Raw genomic sequence first — 19,944 nt, 5'->3', positions numbered from 1 at the left:
GGCTTCTGGTTGTCACATTGAAGCTGCTGCGAGGGAAACCACAAAGAAAAACAAGCCTCATTTGCAGAATTGAGGGGTCTCATTTTTAGAGCATAGATGATCTGATCACTAAGTGTGAACGTTGTAGAACAAGGGTGTGTCTGTTTTTTAAAAGGAAAAAAAATGCACCGAGTGTGATCTTTGTAAAGTTCTTACCTACTGATTCAGATTTCTCTCGAAGAACAGTGAACAGATTATTTCTTTAGGGTTTTAGTTGAATGGTTGACATCAAACTGGTAGTTTACAAAGTGCCTGCAAACGTGACTGTGGCATTAACTGAAGCACACGCAAACACACACATACTCTAAATAATTACATTATTGCTTTGATCAAAATGACTGTCAGTTTAAAATCTTAATTTTTTTGTTACGTTAAAGTTTTAAAGTGCCCGTGACATCAAAGTTTTGTAATAAATATGAATGCATYTTTGGAAAGATAACATCAATAACATATTGCAGAATAAATTTCAYGCCACTGAGAYGAACACTTATTGCRATAATTACATGGGAAGTAACAGGAAGTGATGTCAAAGGGGAAATGCCTGAATATGAACAGTGCGTTGCTACAACCACTGTTAGGAAGATTCTGATGTTTCTTGAGATTATTTTGAGTCAGTTTCAGTGCGAGATGAAGAAAARTCAGAGTTCAAATAAGATTGTTTCAATAAACAAAACCCAGAGAGTTAATTTTCTTTAAGAGCTCCCCTTTGATGTCACTTCCTGTTTCACTTTGGCTGAACCAAGTTCAAAAGAATATGTGCCATTTATGTGACAAAATAGGTAAAATTGTGTGTATTATGCCAAGTTTCTTAAACATAAAGATGTTTTCTTTGATTGGGATGTCACAGGCACTTTAATGTTGTCTGTTTAATCTTATTTTATCCATAATCTAGTATGTTTTCTTGTCAAATCAGCACACTTTACTTAGTATTTTACGCTTTTGTTTATCTTGCAGTAATAATAGAATAAATAGACTTAATTGACACCCAATTTGAATGATCCAGCTGTAATGCTGCCTGGGTGCCACTGGGGTTTAAAATCAAACTGAACACTTGTTTTGTGTCCGTCTCTATGCAGTTTCATTCTTTCTCAGAAAAGCAGAAGCGGCTCTGAGCGGGACCAAAAGTATCAAATCTATTTATATGACCTTTGAGCACGAGACTAATGCACCCCATTACCAGGGGCCATTCATTATTCAGAGGCTGCTCACCTGCAGCTAAATGGATGATGGGATTAGAACGTTGTACGAGGAGAGAATTTGACGAGTCAGTGAAAGAATGGTCCTTTTATTGCTTTTAAGTTGCATCCTGATGGTCTGTTTAATTGGCGTTTGAATCCGTCCGTGGGATTTTAAACTCTCTTCAGAGATGTCTTTCTGTTAACATCTTTACAAGCATGATCTGATTACTCTCATGGATGCCTTTACTTAAACCTGTAGTCAGTTTTCATGATCGCTGCCTGCTGAAGATAAAAAAAACGATAACCAGAGCGCCAATTTCAATGAAACACTTAGGAAGTAATTGTTTGATGTGCCACTAATTAAGCTTTGGAGTCAATCCAGTTTTTTCAATTACCGTATTTATTCAAGCATAATACGTTAAATTAAATCCATAAAATCGTCCATAAAGTTGGGGGTTGTACTATACTCGGATAAATATTTTTACTTATGTATTTTAACTGAAATATTGACTTCATTCACAAAATTATTGAGTCTGGAAATGAGACCATGTCGTAAAAAGCAGTTGAAACAAGCTCACCTCTGACATTCCTCCGTGCTTCAGAGCGAGATAATAACAAATCCAGGCAGGCGACATGATGTGAAAAAAAGGGGGRRAAAGTATTCCTMCACCTTARTAATGATAACAAACTAATGACATTAGCGTGTGACCGRGCCRCTCCTSGAMCAACAACAAACACMTGTTCGTCTGTAATGGCTGCCATCTACCAGTGTTCTGAAAAAGTTTGTATCCCTGAAAAAACGTTTCCCCACCAGAGGGGGTGCTCGCGAGTAGGAAGTAATCTGCTTTTCCCCCACAAGATGGTCCAAATCTCATGTGAAGTCTCTGACTTTTGTGTTGGCGCCTCCTGGTGGACTATGTGTAAAATACCAGAATTCACATGATGCTGCTACAGCTGATATATATTTGTTGTCAAAATACCTTTTAGTACATATGTTGTTAAAATAAAATGAACAGTCCAATGATCATTTTACTGATATGTATAAAGACTGCAAAGGCCGAAAAAATCTTGAAGTCTGTATGAAATTGGAGGTAGTTTGAGGATTAAATTTTTTATGCTTTTTAAGCTCAAAAAAGTGGGGGTGGGGGGGGTCGTATTATACATGAGATTGTATTATACATGAATAAATACTGTAATCACTTATTATCCAACGTGAAAAATGTTTGTAAATTTGGTATGGTAGTAGCTGCTGGTTGACATCAACAAATAGTCTGAGTGCTGTCATATTTCATAAGATCTAGCAATATAATATGAGAGTGAGAACTTGCTCCCTTTTATGTTATATGACAATTTAGTTTAAATATCCGGCATAATAGGCAGCCACTGATGTGTACCTGTTAAAGAAATGCTAGCTGTTTATTGTTATAAATGTATATTTGGTTTATGCCTTCAACAGAAAAAGCAAAACAAGACAGCGAGCTAAGCTACTGTAGATGAAAGCTTATTTGATTTTAGAGTTCTTGGTGATCAAAAAAGCTTTTGTAATATGGGTTTTAGAATCAAGATGGCTTGAAATTGTTTTTATTAGCAAAGCCTGAAAGAAGCTATAATACATCCTAGAGTTTTTTCTGTTTTTATGTTGGCCTTCCCTTTTTCTTAAATTAATTAATTTGCTTTTCAGCTGACTATCACAGCAACAACTACACAGTGACTAACGGCTGGAAGATCCACAACACGGCGAAGAACAAGTGGTTTGTGTGCATGGCCAAAAATGCAGAGGACAAGCAAAAGTGGCTGGATGCTATCCTGAGGGAGCGAGAGCAAAGAGAAAGTAAGTAATGATTTGTAAAGGCCTTTTTAAAAAAAAAAATCCTTCTTTTTATTTTTTATTCTCACTTGGAAGGCCGTTTCAACATCAAAGAGGTTTTAGAAGAAAACTTGTCATTAAATATTTATGTCGCACATCTATAAAACTGCCTGCTTCTCAACACCCGGGGAATTTTTTATTTCCTCCATTTACTTACTACACAGCAAAAATATATATTTTTATTGTTTTATTAATATCTGTTGAGACTGTATTTCCAGGAGTTAACCTGCTATCTTCTTACCATTTAGCACTTTACTCCTGATTGATCTCTTTTCATAAATAAAATAAATAAAAACWTACCTTTTTAGCAAAGTTCGCAAAGCGTGTGCACGGTAAGCAGTGTGCATGACTGCTGACCTGGTTTGAGTGTTTGTGTCGTACAGGCCTGCCACGATTAGTCGACTAGTCACGATTATTGTCGACTATTAAAATCGTGAACTAATTTAATAGTTGATGCGTCATTTTAAATTTTTTTTTTTTTTTTTTTTTTTTTTTTTTTTTGTCGTACTTTGTTTTTCCTCTCCAAACTGCTGCGGCACCTTCCACTGCCGCGTCTGCCTTTCTGTCCTTGACACACATGTGCAGTAGTGGTAATCAGGGCTGCCACAAACGATTATTTGTATAGTCGACTAATCACCAGTTAGTCGACTATAAAAAAAAAGTTAGAAATAAATTGATGCATCAACTATTAAATTAATTGTTGACGATTTTAATAGTTGACATAATCGTAACTAGTCGACTAATCGTGGCAGCCCTATAGGCATGAACCTGAAAAAAACATTGGTTGCCCTTGTTTATATGGCAAAGGCTTTTGGTTTCGTTACATTTTTTTAAAGTCTTTACTCATGGTGTGAAAGTTGGCTGCAAAACTCCATGTTCTTATATTGTGCAGCAAAAATGACAAAAAATTAAGCCTCAAACAAACGGTCCCTGTGCAAAAACAATATGTCACACCTGACACATTCTCAAACTGAAGAACTGGAACTTAAACTGGAAGATGAATCCACAGAAGAAGTAGAAGAAGACAAAATTGCCTACATTTTGATGTAAATGTACCAAAAAAGTTGTAGGAGAAGAAAGAGTTTGTTTTTTTGTCTGTGACATCAACTGTCCAAAACCTAAAACATTAATTGCATTTGCATAAAATCTATAGAAGATATCAAAATGTCAGTTCAGATAAGCAAACTACAACCTTTTAGTGACCTGTTTTAGGATTTGAATGGTTTTTAATAAAGTATCCAGGCGCCATAGAGGTCCAAAGAGACCTGAGTTTTCTTATCTATTTCACCAAATTCCCTTTAGTCACTTTTGTTTTTATTTGTGCCATTTGTTGTCAGTTTTGACTTTGTTGCATGACAGAGCCGTGTGTTTTGGTGTATAATTTGCATTTTTTATTACAAAACTGCGAGAAAAGATACATCATGAATTGTTCTTTATTTTAGTAGCAATAGTAATTAGCATTCCTAATTGTTGTGGAATTGCACAAAATGAAAATAAAAAAATTCACTAAAAGCTACACTTAATTAGTTAATTGTAAATAGGAGCCTTACCACTAATTGCACAAGTTTAAGATTTAGTAATGGAAATGGATATTCTTGGTTCTCCTTCGTTTGTTTTCCTTTCATCTTTTCACTTTCATCTTATACCTCGGAATAAGTTCCCACCTGTTCCACACCTGCCATCTGTCTTTATTCTGTTCCGTGCTGTGGACAGTGTGAAAGGCTGAGGCCAGATTTGTGGTCCGTTAATGGTTAAAAATCCAAACTTGATCCTGAAAGATTATATTTAAAGATTATTTGACTACATGCAAAAAGTACAACTGCAGTTAAGCTGCAGAATAACTGTTAATACTAATTGTAGCATTAGTGAAATGAATATTTATTGCTTTTATGAGTTTGAAATGTGATCCAAGCTTGGTTTTATCAGTATTTGTGTCTTGATTAAAGGGGTTCAGAGTACAAATGAGTCTGAAGGAGTGTGCTGCAGCTTTTGGTGTTGAGTTTCAGCCCGGTGGAAATCGACCTGAGGCAAACAGATGCCTGATCGGTCACAGATCACAGCTTCTCAATTCACTCCTCCTTCATTAYATTTTCAGACATATACTTTACTTTCTATGACTTTACTTTTCTTTAAACTCTCAGCTCTTGCACAGACTGCAATAACTTAAGTTTTTAATGCAATCATCTTGATACTTCCCCCTATTTGCTCTGTGTGTTGTGACTTTTGAAGTCGCTGTGTGTTCAGTTTATTTTCCCTGTATTTGACACGTCTCCTGTCATATATCCCCCTCCCCTAATGCACTTTCATTGTTCAACAACTGCCAGTTGGTGGTGTTGTGACTTGTCGCTGTTTTTAGTAAAATGTAAGGAAGTTGCTCAGGTCAAACAAAGTGTTACGGTTTTATCTTGTGCCAGTGAGCGCAGGAAGACGAGGGGCAGCTTAAGACGAGCTCCGACAGCTGGACCAGGAGGCTCTCCGATGGAGGCGGGGGCCCCCCGTCTGTTGTTCAATGACACTTATTGTTTAAGTCTACTCCAGCTGCTGCCAAATGTAATACAACCCCACCTCCATCACAGTGTGCCAGCGGAGATCTCTTAAGACTCACTGGGAAATTTAGTGTTAGAAAAAAATGCTGTGTAACTTCAATTGTTTGTTGTCAAGCTCCCACCCCATCACTCAAATGTTCAAATGGCTTAAATRTTTATATTTGTGTTGATTCTCGTGCTATCTAACTAGCAACTAGACATTAATTTCCTGTGAGAATGCTAGTGTGAATGCTTATTGCTGAAAACTTTTGCTGAAAGCTGCTGAAATGGACTAAAAATGTTTAATATCAAAACAGTTAATGCAAGTTCAGTTTGAAAACCTGGAAGAAGCATAAAAAGTTTTAACTTAGCAGAAAAGTTAAAAGGAGCAGAAAGATAGCTGCATAGCAGAAAAAGCTAAAATTAGCTTAAAAACAAGCTAAAGGTAGCAGACGCAAGTTGAAATTGGCACCCAGATGGTGAAAGGAGTATAAAAATGTCAACAAAGTAGAAAAAAGTACAAAACAGTGATCAGTTGTTGTTAAATAGCTAAAACCAGTCAAAACGTGCAGTAAAACAGCTAAAATTTAGCTGGAAATTCCTAAATTAGAATAAGGAAACATAAGGARCACAGGTTTGCTGAACTRAGCAGAYAAAAGCTAAAATAGCCACCAAGATTTGAAATTAGCTTAAAAAGCTAACTTTAGCTAATAACGRCTGAACATTAGCTGAAATTGCAGCAAACAGCTGAATATATCAGAAAGCAACTGTAGGAAGCAGAAATGGCTCAAATTAGCAGAAAGAAAAGTTATGTTCTCTATCAAAAAAGAAGAGAATAGCAGAAAGAAGAAGAATTATAGCTAAAATAGCAGAAACATGCTAAAATTAGCAGACAGAAGCTAAAATTAGCACAGGGAAGTTAAAAAGAGCAGAACCAGAGCAAAAGGTTTAAGGTGCTGTAAAGATTTAGAAACATTTTGAAGGATTTTAGGATGTTGAAAACATCTCCATTCACCTTAAATGGAAAAAATGTGGCTGAAAAGGTGAAATAGCTAAACAAGTAAAAAAATAGCTGAAATACTAAAAGTCATAGCCATAATGTCCTGAAGAAGCTGAACGTTTTGATATATGAATTTAAAAAAAGCACATCAAAACAAAACTGAGATACATGCTAAAAACTGTACAAAAGAAAAAAAAAGATCTCAATACTAGTGRTCATAGCTCTGTTTCAAGGATGTTAGAAATTAAATTTTAAAAAAGGAAGCAACAAATTTGAGAAATAACTGGGTGGAAGATTAAGTCATCTTTTTTCCCCGTATTCATATATTTGTGCAACTTAAACRTCAACTGGGTCTGTTGAGACTGTAAGAGATTTCCTCAAAGCATAGCCACTTCAAAACTTATTTATCCTTTTTTTTTGCTGGAGTTTTATACAGAATACAAACTTTTTCAAACACATTATGGCTTGTAAAACTGAGTACTTATGTTTTGAGTTGAGAGGCTTGATGTGGTGCTCAGCCGAGTTGAGCCGATTATGGAGTCCTATTGAAACAGAGTTGAGTTTCATGTGTCAGAAAGTCTCAGAGTCCAGTTCAGAAGTTCATCAAAGCCCACGATGAGGTTAAGCAGCTCAAACACTGAAGTGGTTTTACTGGGGCAGCCRGAACTACAATGGGTCCTCACATGTTCTGCTATACATTAGAGGAATAATTGTTCACAAATCAACACTGAAACAAAACCTAAACCACATTGAACTTCACTTACTCTTTAGAATCAGAGGCATGTTGTGGCTGATCCAAGCTGTAAATGTTTTGTTTTCGACTATAAGCCTTTTGTACAATACATGCTAGATGATCCATGAAAAGACCCGTTTGCATCCTCTAACAGCTCTGTGACATGCATTTGCCTTTTGGATCTGATGAATTTAAATAGCCTCAGCCAAGTTAAAATCTCTGGATCTGTTTTATTTTTCTTGGCTGAGATTTTGTTTGCACATTCATTTCCTTTCCCATATATTTTATTTTGTAAATCAACTTTCGCCCCAACAATGTCTCAGTCCATTGGTTGTAAATTCAGTAAATGTGACAAAATCTCTTGGATCTGGCTTATTTCTTTCCTCCCCTTCTTTTTTTTCTCTCTCTCTCTCAGGTTTGAAGTTGGGAATGGAGCGAGACGCCTACGTGATGATAGCAGAGAAAGGGGAGAAACTTTACCACATGATGATGACCAAGAACAGGCACCTGATCAAGGATAGGCGCAGGAAGCTCAGCATTGTGCCCAAGTGCTTTATGGGAAAGTGAGTTTCTTTAATTCCTCAGCGTCGTTTTTCAAGAGTGTGACGGGAACGTTTTGCTGTTCACGCGGAGAACTTTACAAATAGTTACATAGGATCAGCAGGCATTCAAATAAGCTGGAAACCAGTCTCCCCACCAAGTCTTGGCAGATTGCCTGAAATACTTATCCCTACTTTCTCTTGTCTGTAATGAGGTACTAAAGAAAAAGGCACAAACAAGAGTTTTAAAATAAATTCTGTATGTAAAAGAAAGCCAGTGGATAGATGCAAACACAGGAGGTATACTGTCTCTTCTTTTCCTGCTACCTGTTAGGAGTCTAGCAGCAGAATTTACAACAGATTTCATCCATTTAATTAAATTTTAACTAACATCTAGATTCCTGGCATGGCTCTGAAGATTAAATGATTATGGCTACAAGTGGGAAGCTTGATCTACAGAAGCATTTGGAGGGGTAAACATAATCACCTCAGACTTCATAYAATTCATCATAAGACAGTTAAACTCAATCCATCATTTTACTTTTTTAAATAAGTTCAGAGTTGATGTAACAGATGTGGGCTCATCCGGACTTAAGTTCATATAAAACTGTGTGTCGTCTGCATAACATAAAGTATTGTATTTGCTGGAAACTGCTCCCAAAGAAAACATGTACAAAGAGAATAAAATTTGTCCAAATATGGATCCTTGAGGAACTCCACTCTTGACAGGAGCAGCAGAAAAAGAGAAGTTTCTCGAATTTACAGAGAAAGATGGATCTGATAAGTACGAAGTGAATCATTGAAAGGCTGCACTTTGACAAAGGCGATTTAAAAATATAAGGTGGTCAGTAGTATTAAAAAGCTTCACTGAGGTATAACAAAATTAAAATAGCACATTTACCACTGTCTAAGAAGAGGAGCTGGTCATTGTAGACCTTAAAATAAGTACGTTCTGCTTGACTGCACATGCATTTGCATGTCTTCACTCATCCTTTTTCTTTTCTGTCAGATCATTTTCTGTTCTCATAAAGAAGTCGTATTTTATCTCACAAACTGTTACTGACATAAACTGAGATTTAGAGCAGGAGTTCTTTTGAATTACATTCTTTGACTTTTTTTTCTGTTTCTATTCCCCCTTTTGGTACTTTTCCCCCACCCACTCCTGTTTTTTACCATTTTATCATCTCTTACTAATTATCTCCCGCTTTTCTCGCTATCGTTCATTTCCTGTTGGTAAGTGTGCCTTTCATTATCTGAGCATTTGTCTTTCCGATTAAATTACCAATGGGCACAGTTTGAATAGTTATTGCATTATAGAGAGACACTGATTGCCGGTTTGATATCACCCTGTTGACTCTGTAACCTAATTTCATCAAGTGTCTGTCATCCATAATGAAAAATAGCCATTGTTAATGCACAGATACGTTTTTGTGGCTGTGCCAGTGGTTGGGATTTAAATAGATATACAGTCAAAACTTATAGCTTTTTATTTCGTTGCCAATACCTTTTTTATGCCACAAGTACCCCTCAGGCACAGAACAGATCCTTTTAAGTTTTAGTTATTCAAGTTCATATCTGGGTTAGCTTCTGTTCACTTCGCTTTTAGCCCCTAAATGCATTTTTTGTCATAACCTGCAACTCATTTCCTGCTCAACATTTAAATCTAAGGAAAGTTTAAATCTTGCTCTTGTAAATAAATTAGCAGGAAAAAGTTCAGCAAACTCAGGCTACACAGCTCAAAGCACGCACCTGGATAGCTGCTCGAAGCGTGTCATTAATTTTGACAAATGTATTTTCTGTGCCTCAGACGGACAAAAGGACTTGTCAGTTTGCTCAAGGTGCCCACAGCTTCAACGTGAAAGTACGCACAGCGCAACTGAACTGTATTCAAACACAAACAGGTGGTTTCACGCCTTTAGATTGGCCGTGCAGTCAGGTGCATTTATTTWTACATCATGACTTTTGAAAAGCAACTCTACACATAACGCCCAATTTCTCCCATCACACACGGCTCAGAATGGTTTCAGCTGTGGTGAGTTTTGTTTCAGGATTAATGCTCACAAACACACCAACCCTCTCCAATTCACTGTGAACGATTATCTGAGGAGGTGATTTCATTTAGGAGCATGAAAGACGAAGACCGTAACATTTTCTCAGCGGCCAAGACAACAGAGCTGAGGGGCTTAAATATGGATGTGTGTCCAAACAGATATTGTATAAGGATTATCTGTGGGGAAGATGATTTGCATTCACCACCTGTACCTGTGGTCCAAGCAGGCCATTAAAATACTGTAATTCCTTTCATTCTGGAAGAGTAAACAACCTCTGCATAAATTACCTCCCCACTGTGTCAACATGTTGCATTGCCCAAAGCTCCCAGAGGACACCCAGGTCAGCTCAGATTTAAAAAGAATATATTTCCCTGGTTTGGATCATGTGGGGGAACTGAGAACCRTAGACTTTGCTTACAAGACCTACGAGTAAACTGTAAATTATTCTTGGGTAAGTCGTTTTTTCTGCACGTTCCCCCGAATCCATCAAGCTGTTTGGTTTAACTCCCCTYAGGTACATCACAAACAATAAGCCAGGACTCGGAATCTGGACCACAATAGATTATTAGAGGTTTTTAAATCACTATTATCATTTTTAATCTGATTTTCTTTGGTGCAATATAAGTCAGACAATATCCTAAGGTGAGTTTTGTAAGAAAAGAAAAAAACATAGTCTAAAAGGGAAACAAATGTATTCCTGTATGTATTAGCTTTGTCAAGTTCGTATCTACATCGGACTATTATTGTGACGGGCAATGAGTTTAATCTGCATGTGAATYTATCGTACATAGTGGAGCTTCTCATGCAAAGTCTTAGAAACTGCACATTGTGTTTGTTTTTTTAATTGAGAAAGCTTTAACTACAGAATAGAGGTCCAGTTGCTTTGTTTGTAATTTATTTTATTTACCACATCCTGAATGCCTGAGAATCTACCCCAGCTTACATCAGCCATAAGAAATAACCATGATCTTGTTCTATAAAAAGGAATATTTTCCTACCAAGAGTACAAAAGTCTCTTTCAACTGCAGACCGAAGATTTTATTAAGACCAAAGGGTCTTGTGGTTTTACATCCAGTGTAGGAGATCTGGACACAATGTTTAAAAAGGTAGTCCTGTCCTGGTTTCCAAATTGTATAAAAGAGAAACATGGTCTGGAATATGATGCACATAATGAAACAAGAGTTTAAGGGTGAATTCTTGTTGTGTTCCCTCAGTGAGTTTGTGTCGTGGCTGTTAGACAGTGGAGAGATCAGTAACGCTGACGAAGGAGTCAACCTGGGACAAGCCTTACTGGAAAATGGCATCATTCATCACGGTGAGACAAATAAAAATCCTAATTTCTGTTTTGTTTTGTGGCTTCTTCTTTACTCCCTATTTTCTTCAGTTTATCGTTTTATCCTCTTTTGTAGATTTTATTCAATTTGAATGCTTTTATTTCTCCTATCATCGTGCTTTTCTGTTCTCTTTTAGGCAATTTCTATCAGTTTCTTACTCATTCGTGACATGTATAAGACCAACATCTATGACTGTGGAGCCTGCCATGACCTAAAGTCTTGGGTCTGGTCATGATTTTTCTTAAAATGTGTCTCATTATTTCCACTTTACTGATTTTTGACTTTCAGGGTGGCACTCACAGGTTCCCCTTCTTGAATTATGCATTAAGAGATGAAACCCACACACACACATCCCCCCAAACACATGTATAATGTATGAATGCAGTTGTCCAGGATGTTTATACACACTGCAGTAGGAAAAATTTGCTGAAACCCAGTGTTCATGTTCCCTAATAGCTGTGAGAAATCCGTAGAGATCCTGCCTGACARGAGCTTACAGCCACTGACGACACGGAGGACTCTGTGGGGTTGCAAGAAGACGTGGGCCAACTGGAGAAGTTCAGGCCTCGCAGGCAAAAAACGAAGGCGTCATGAGCTAGTCATCGGAAAGGAATCGTTGGTTTTGTGTTGTAACGTAAATGAAAGACAGCCCGCCTCGTTGATCTCAGAGTACATTTTGTCCAATTAGGTGTGCTTGTTCGAGTCGCTCCAACAAATACGTTCATACTTCAGTGTTTACACTTTTGGCGTCCTCTTTGCTCCAAGGGTAATGCAGCAATTATTTCCACCTATGTTAAAATCTCTCGTTTGACACTTTACAACAACGGATTCTTGAGTTGCATCTCTTCGCACTTCAAGTCCAGACAGAACCGGCAGCTCGTCTGAGTGGATGCCAGATTGTTGTGGTGGAACCAAGCAGCCTCTGTTTGGAAGATTTGACTTATTCRGTCATGTTCTTGTCTAACGTTTTCAGCTTGCTAGACTTGTTTTCAAAGTTTTGTGCCTATTAGTTTAAACAGGGAGATTTAATGAGGATTAGGAGCTGCTGCTTGTTGTTTCTTTGACATGGAAAGTAATAAGTTGTTCCACACATCAAAGAAAGCTTCCATTCCAGACTTACCTGTTACAGTGATTATTGTAAGATTTGCATGTTGTTTTTCTTTGACCAACAAAAGTAAGCGACAATGCTTTTTTTTCTTAGACTTTTGCCCCTTATCTGTTTTATTTACCCTGTTACCCTCAAGACATTAATAATAGAAAATGTTTTAAAACAGATGCAAAATGAGTTGCATTCGTTTCCTTTAGACGTTTAATGTGTTCAATGACTGGCTGTTTGTGGTCTTTTTTTCCTTTCTACATTCAGAAATAATCCAAAAAAAGCAGCTTTATTTGCTTTAAATATTCTACTGTCAAACATAAGTCGAGGGGACACCTTCAATATGTCACCAGCCTTAAATCACCTGGTGCTCCAACTAAGAGCTCAGTCAGAGTGACCTTTTCTTTTGCTGCTGATATTTCAGTGTCCGACAGGCACCAGTTCAAGAATGAACAGGTGCTGTACCGCTTCCGCTACGATGACGGCACCTACAAGGCTCGCAGCGAGATGGAGGACATCATGTCGAAGGTAAATATAATTGTGCTTCTCAAAAACTAAAGTGTTGGATATTTTGTGGCTGATTGACTGAATATTAGATGCAGCCTTATATCTTATACCTAGTGATTGATTGTCATTTACTTTAAAGAGGATTCAACAAGTCTCTATTTATTATGTGCCTCACTCCAGCAGGATAAACATAGAATTGTTTATGTACTAACATTTCAATTATGACGTAAAAGGAACCACCCCCAAGGGGTGTGGCCAGGGTTTTGATAAGTATTATGAGATCATGTGATTTGGGGCCATTAGATTCGGAACCTCTTGGTGAGATGAGTCTTTAGATCTGAAATAAGCATTTAACTGAGAACTATTTGGTTTTCTGCATATTATCTGAGGATCCAGTTTGACCACTTTCTTACAAAAGGGTAATGGTTTTCTGTCTGAGGGGTAAATTATAAAGAGAAATGGTAGATCTGCAAATGTTTGACCACCATTTGAGTTCCAGGCCTGAACCACTGGTTTATATCATGGATGCTGTTGCTTCCTACAGCGTGCAGTTTTAAAACATTCTTTTAATGTGTGAATTTAAAAATCACCTTTATGTTCATGCATATTGCCTTAAAGGGGAYATGTCACGCAAAATCCATTTTTTTAGCAGTTGAAATATTTCTGTTGTGTACTTAGTGTGAAGCATCTCCTTTGGATTTAAAGAGACAGCCTCAAAACGAGCTGATCTGACACCTGTGAAAAGAGGTGAAAGAGGGGCTTGTGGAGTTACAATAAAGAGCAATTCAGACCAAAGYGTTCCACATTATRTAGACCCCAACTGAATGATTTAAATGTGAAAAAGAAGGATTTAAAAGCATCAGATGTCTCCTTTAAAGTCCTTTACTGAACATAAGCAATAAAACACGTCGGGCATGTTTGCCAATGTTTGGAGGTAAGAAATTACGGCATTCACATTTCTATCCTAAAATGATAGCCTCGGGGTAACTTTATTCAAACTCTTAAGTTCCAGCTTTTGTTCATGACTGTACTTGTTTATCCAAGGTGYGTACGATCTATGACTCAGCAGTTGTGCTCTCTTGTCTTTGCAGGGCGTCAGGCTTTACTGCCGTCTTCACAGCCTGCACACTCCAGTCATCAAGTAAGCACCTGCCCTCCTCTTCCTCCTCCTCCTCTCCTGCTTTTTCTTTTACTCCCTTTCCCTCATATGCTAATGTGTCTGCCCTCCAGGTGCATAAATGCATATTCATGGGGGGCTCGCATTCACCTGGCCTCAACCCTTTCTGTAATGACTGAACAGTCTCTGCCGCGAGTGACAGCCTTCAAATGTGTTTCTTCTTTTAGTTCAACCTCCTGTAGGTTTATTCGTCTCAACAGTCAGCGCAGGTTAGGTTTGTCAGGGTTTCAGGACGTTTTAATTAGAGAAAAAAAAGCACTCAAGGACCCACCTATTGTGAGCGTTCAGTTCTGGTTTAGTTGAACGCAGATTAATGAGTTACTCCAGGTCATTTATTTAGCAGAAGTGCAAATAAAAAGACACAATTTAATCTTTTTAATAGCTTTATTTCTCCTTTTGCTCTTCCTGCCTTCATGCACATTAATTCTCTTGCATAAAAGTGCAGGAACCCTGCACTTTTATTCAACAAACTGCATGGGTTTAACGCTCTGTTGTGCTAAAACATCATTCTAGGTAAGGATTTGCAATTGCAACAAACTGCAAAGTTTTCTAAATTGAATCAAACCAAAATGTTTCATGAGAGGTTAAATTAAGAGGAATCTGTTATACCTTGAAATTCATTAACTAAATAATAATAATAATAATAAAAATCAGTGAAATTGAAGAGAATATTCCCACTTACACAGACCCTACAAACGTTTTCTGTCTTTTCCTTCGTCTCTCGCTCACTGATTGAAGGGCGCAGGGTTGCCATCGGAGCAAACAAAGAGCTTTTGGTCCAAGGACAAATCTTATTACCACACAAAGGCGATTCCTCTGCCTGCCTGCCTGCCAGTTATTATATAACACGACCTTCCTTTCTCAGTCTATTGCTTTTGCTATTGTAGCAGCGAATAATTAGAAGGTTTAAATGTGATATTGATTTATGAATAACAATAATAATCATCTCTGCTTTATTAAATTTGGAGACGGACAAAGCCTCTGTTATTTTATTCTGTGTAAGAGTTCCCCTAAAGTAAATTGCTCATCAGCTGATAATTTTAGTTTTGTTTTCAGTAGAACACATCTGCAAAGTTGCTCAATTAAGATAGAAAACTAAAACTWTACCTTACTTTTAAAGTAGTTTACAATGAACAATAAGTTAATCTAATTAAACCTGTGGTTACGTCTTTACAGGGACAGGGACTACCATCTGAAAACCTTCAGATCTGTTGTCCCTGCCAGTAAGCTGGTGGACTGGCTTATCTCACAGGTAACTATGTATTACACAAAACACCAAGAATATTTTGTTTTTTTATATATTATGAGTGTTTTAATTCGACAGATGTGCGTTTCAGTTATTAGAATGAAATTTAAGCTTTTTCTTGTTAAGGGAACATGTGCAAAATTCACTTTTTTTACCCGTTAAATGCATTTTGTTGTTTACTTGGAGCGTGGTGGGAAACACATCGTTTGGATTTAAAGAGGCAGCATCAAAACGAGTTGATCTGAGGCACACCTCAAAAATAAGGTGAAAAGAGGGGCTTGTGAAGTTACAATAAGGAGGAATTCAATCMAMATCATTGAGGTTCCACTTTATGTAGACCCCAGCTGAAGGATTTAAATGTGAAGGAGGATTTAAATCATGATGTGTACTGTTTAAGGTTGAAAACAAGAATTATTCTTTTTATTCTGTACTGAAAGACTTTAGTAATATAAATTTAGTAAAATATATTTTGTTAACTGCAAAAGAGTTATGACAGCGTTCCCATGGATCATTAAAGTCTTAAAAGGCCTTCAGTTAGCCTTAAAATGTCTTAAATAAACCTTTCAGATGTCTTACAATTAACATATTTTAAGTAGAATGATTGTAATTAATTTAAAATATTGAAATAATTGGTAACATTTATTTATTTTTTGAAATAATTTACTGAATGCCTCTTGCAGCTAGTTGTTTTGTGTTAAAATATTAAAAAAACATAATTTCAAGTGGCATTAAAGTCTTAAATTTAACTTATCTTAAGTTGTAGGAACACTATGAGCTCTTTGCCATATTTAAATAAACATGGGACAGTTCATTTATAAAACAATCATTTGTGTCTTAATTGGATTTGTTGTTCAGGTAAACAGATTTTAACGCTGAATCCRCCTCGTCAAAGTTTTTATTAGACGTGTAGTTATAGACGTGTGTTTCCGAAGCTCCCCGTTCAAACTCAGGTGGTGTGTTGAGTGTGAGGAGGTGTAAACAGGCATTGTGACCGACTGTGTGCATCACTGATGTGGTTTCCCAGGGCGACTGCTCGAACCGAGAGGATGCTGTGATGCTGGGAGTGGGGCTCTGTAACAGCGGCTTCATGCACCACGGTCAGTTCACTCCTCCTTTACAGACRCATGCAAAAAGACACTAAGATTGTCTTTTTTTTGTCAGCTTCTAATAATTTGCTTTTCTTTTCATACATAAACATCTACATTTCATTAGCTTTCTTGCCTTTTTTCATTCATCCCTTTGTAGTGATTTCATTTCGGCGCTGCTGTGTTACATCATTTTGGCCCTAACTTGCCCTCAGGCGGTTCTGCYGTCAACCCACAAGAATTTAAAACTGGTTTTGCTTCTCATACGCCGTCATAGGATGAAAAAAAAAATCAATAAGTCGTAAATTTTCAGTCTAAATTCTGTAAACCTCACTGACCACATCGTAGTGGAGCGGATTTTGGTCCTTCAGGCCAGAATGTTGAATCCAAACAGGCTTAGCAGTGTACCCTAACAGGAATTGTTTGTCTTTTCTACATGGCCGTCTGGGTCAGTCCGCTGAACCACRTCCACTGGTTAAGACCTATAATTGAATCGACCGTGTGCTCGGTCCGGTGTATTAAGTGAAAAGTGAGACTCTTGATAGACTTGGTGTTAAATTATTTTCGAAGGGATACAGTGACGACATTTAATCCTTTCTTTATGCAGGCTGTGAAGTCTTTGAGTCTTGAATGAATCTGCGCTGATGCTCTTAGCATCYAAAGTTTAAATTCTTAAAGGCTCACAGATTGTGTGTAAAACACAAACACACCCAGAGGATAATTTAATGACACGTCCTTTACTTCCACTTTAACACAACTCACCATCTGCTTGAAGCCGTCGCCCGCTCTCCCCTTTTCTCCCGACTTCATTCAAGGTGATGACCTCTGTCTTCTCAACCTGTCTGCACTTCTCACCTCCACCCAGGTCACTTTCTTAAAAACTGTAGTTAGCACATCTGCTCCTCAGACYGTTTTTTTTAAACTTGTATCTTTATTTTCATGCTTGCTTTTTCTCATTGGAACAGTGCTCTGTGTGCACTGTTTGAACCTGCTGCAGACTATTTTTTGGTAACTCTACGTACAAAACCAGGTACATTTGTCATATTTCATGTAGAAGCCTTGTTACGTATGGAGGACCGAAACTGGCATAGTTAGAAATAAAAGCAGAAATATTAAAATGAACTTGATATTTATTTTTCAAGCTTATTTCCAATAAATGATGTATTTTAGAACATAATTTATATTTTACTGTTCTTAAAAAAATATATATTTTTTGTTTTTCCCTTAATTTGTTCATGCATCTGTGTCTCTTAAATGATTATATTTAATCTTTTTTATATATATAATTTTTCTCTCACGTCTTTTTATTTCCATGCATTGTTTTTTACATTTCTCTGTCTCCTGTATTTACATTTCCTTATGCATTTCTGCCTCACTATGCAAAAAAGGTGGGCGGTCCTTCTTGGGTCAGCTCCTCTCCTATTGGTCAACAGACAGGAAGGAGCAGGATCCRTGTGCAGATCAACTGTGCATGCTTGTACTGCTTTAGTTTAGCTTAACACAAGCATGCACAGTAAATTTATTAGAACTAAGCAGGAAAACTAAATATGAAGGTCAGTTAAATTATAAAACATGAGCTAAAGTTCTCCTTTTTAAATTTAATTTGTGCATTTTAAGTGCATTTATTTATTTATTTATTGGTCCATTTATATATTTCTGCTTTTATTTCTTATTATGCCACTTTTGGTCCTCCACAGTTAAGAAACAGGGTTTAATCTGTCCAAAACCTTAATGGSATTTGTATGTATGTAAACATTAGCATTTTGAACCACATTTTTCCCTCCAGCACCGCTCTATTCACAGCGTTAACAGATATGAAAATTCATTCAAAACACTGTTCAGTGTTAAAGATTGACCCTGCGTCAGTTTGCATGCTGATATTCATGTTTTACTGCTAGAAAAAATTAGAAATTGCTTTTGAACTTGCTGTTTGCTCACAACAATTTGTTTAATTACTGAGCAAATACTTAGTTTTTCGTATTTCATAGCTTTTAATAAAGATGCAAAATCAAACTTTTTATCTGCGACAAATAATCGACCTCAGCAGCTTGGGTTTTATTTGCATTCAAATAATGATTTAACGGCACAAATATGTAAATGATTAAACTTTAACAGTTCCCAGATTGGCACATCCCTCAGTTAAATACATGGTGGTGTTAAAGTATTTAAGGCTCAGAGGAAATAAGGAGGAGCATTCAGAAATAGTTTGTGTTGGCAGGAGGCCACGCGAGTGGAGGTGTGGTGGAGTGGGTGTGTAATAAAGTGGTGAAGGCTGTGGATCAGCGTTGCGTGGCAGATGTTCCCCAAATCACTGAACAGCTGAGTACCTTTGGTGSTCAGATTTGCCTAAACAGGCCCAGTGGCCTTTAGGGGTCACACACCTAAAAAGAAAACAAACAACTCATCTGGGATTAGGAAACACACGAGGTGAAATTTGTGCCTCGAGTCACAAATTTCATTCACGGTGAAAGATTGTAAAATAGCACTCCTAGTAACGAGGGTCAGCACGAAAAGTGTTTGATTTATTTGCTCTCACCTGATTGAGGGATTTTCACAAACACAGAGAGAGACTGGCTTTGACCCAGATGTGATTTGGCTCCAGATGTTCTAACATAGTCCGTTAATGAGCAGTTTAACCACTGGCTTCACGTCACACTCCTTCAGTTCTACAAACTCCTGGGTCCACGCTTCAACACGACCACAACGCACCTTACATGACCGATAAACACGTAATCACGCGGGATTAAGTCTGTGTTGTTTTTCTGCAGCTGCTCCTCACGCGCATGTCTCTCTGTCCTGCAGTCTTGGAGAAGAGCGAGTTCAAAGACGACTCGCAGTTCTTCCGTTTCTACGCCGATGAGGAAACCGAGGGGACCGGCACCAAGAGCAAGCAGCTCCAGCGAAAYGACTTCAAACTCATAGAAAACATCTTGGCCAAGTCCCTCGTGGTGAGCTGAACCTTACGCGTTTACGTTTCCGCTTCCGCTTCTGCTCACTGATGATGTAACGCGGGAATTCCCGCGTCCTGCTGAGAGGAGTAGCTTTATGCTCTCRTTTTGATGATGATAAAATGGCTGAATGCATCTTGAGAACAATAAACGTGGCACACAGATGTGCTAATCCTCTGCATTAGAAAGCTTTGTCTCTACCACACACACCCACACACACACACACACATTGGTTTTTCTATCCTCATGGAGACTTTGCATTTATTTCCTAACCCTGACCCCTAAGCCCAACCTCACCTCAACTCTCCTTAGTCYTGAACCTAACCCCAAAGCCAAAATTAGCATCTGTACCTGTTGGGGCCAGGCTTTGGTCCCCACAAGGCTGTGTTTGTCTGGAAAATGGTCCCCATGATGTAGCAAATACATACACAAAAACATGTTTTAGTGGGAAACAATGGGTTATTATGTAGCGAGGTAAAAACAGACTACAAACTTCTTTCTGGTTATAAATGCACAATTGGCACAACTTTTTCCCCTCAGTTTCTCAGCCAAATGGTGTGTGTGTGTGTGTGTGTGTGTGTGTGTGTGTGTGTGTGTGTGTGTGTGTACGTGTGTGTGT

General features: G+C 37.7%; 1 protein-coding gene across 1 annotated transcript in view; it reads left to right on the top strand.

The window, feature by feature from the left end:
• LOC106522391 (phosphatidylinositol 3,4,5-trisphosphate-dependent Rac exchanger 1 protein) overlaps positions 1–19,944 on the top strand; it is a gene marked incomplete at both ends in the record, with an annotated part of 74,659 nt that overhangs the window by 46,074 nt on the left and 8,641 nt on the right. The window contains 8 exon segments of the mRNA XM_014015379.1: positions 2,899–3,048; positions 7,758–7,905; positions 11,147–11,247; positions 12,787–12,890; positions 13,961–14,010; positions 15,223–15,298; positions 16,317–16,389; positions 19,180–19,325. Of these exon segments, the coding sequence (XP_013870833.1) occupies positions 2,899–3,048; positions 7,758–7,905; positions 11,147–11,247; positions 12,787–12,890; positions 13,961–14,010; positions 15,223–15,298; positions 16,317–16,389; positions 19,180–19,325 (848 nt within the window).

This window comes from Austrofundulus limnaeus, unplaced genomic scaffold, assembly GCF_001266775.1.
Source record: "Austrofundulus limnaeus strain Quisiro unplaced genomic scaffold, Austrofundulus_limnaeus-1.0 Scaffold128, whole genome shotgun sequence".
Taxonomy (NCBI): domain Eukaryota; kingdom Metazoa; phylum Chordata; class Actinopteri; order Cyprinodontiformes; family Rivulidae; genus Austrofundulus; species Austrofundulus limnaeus.
The sequence above is the reverse complement of the archived record's forward strand: the minus strand, read 5'-3'. Positions and strand labels throughout refer to the sequence as shown.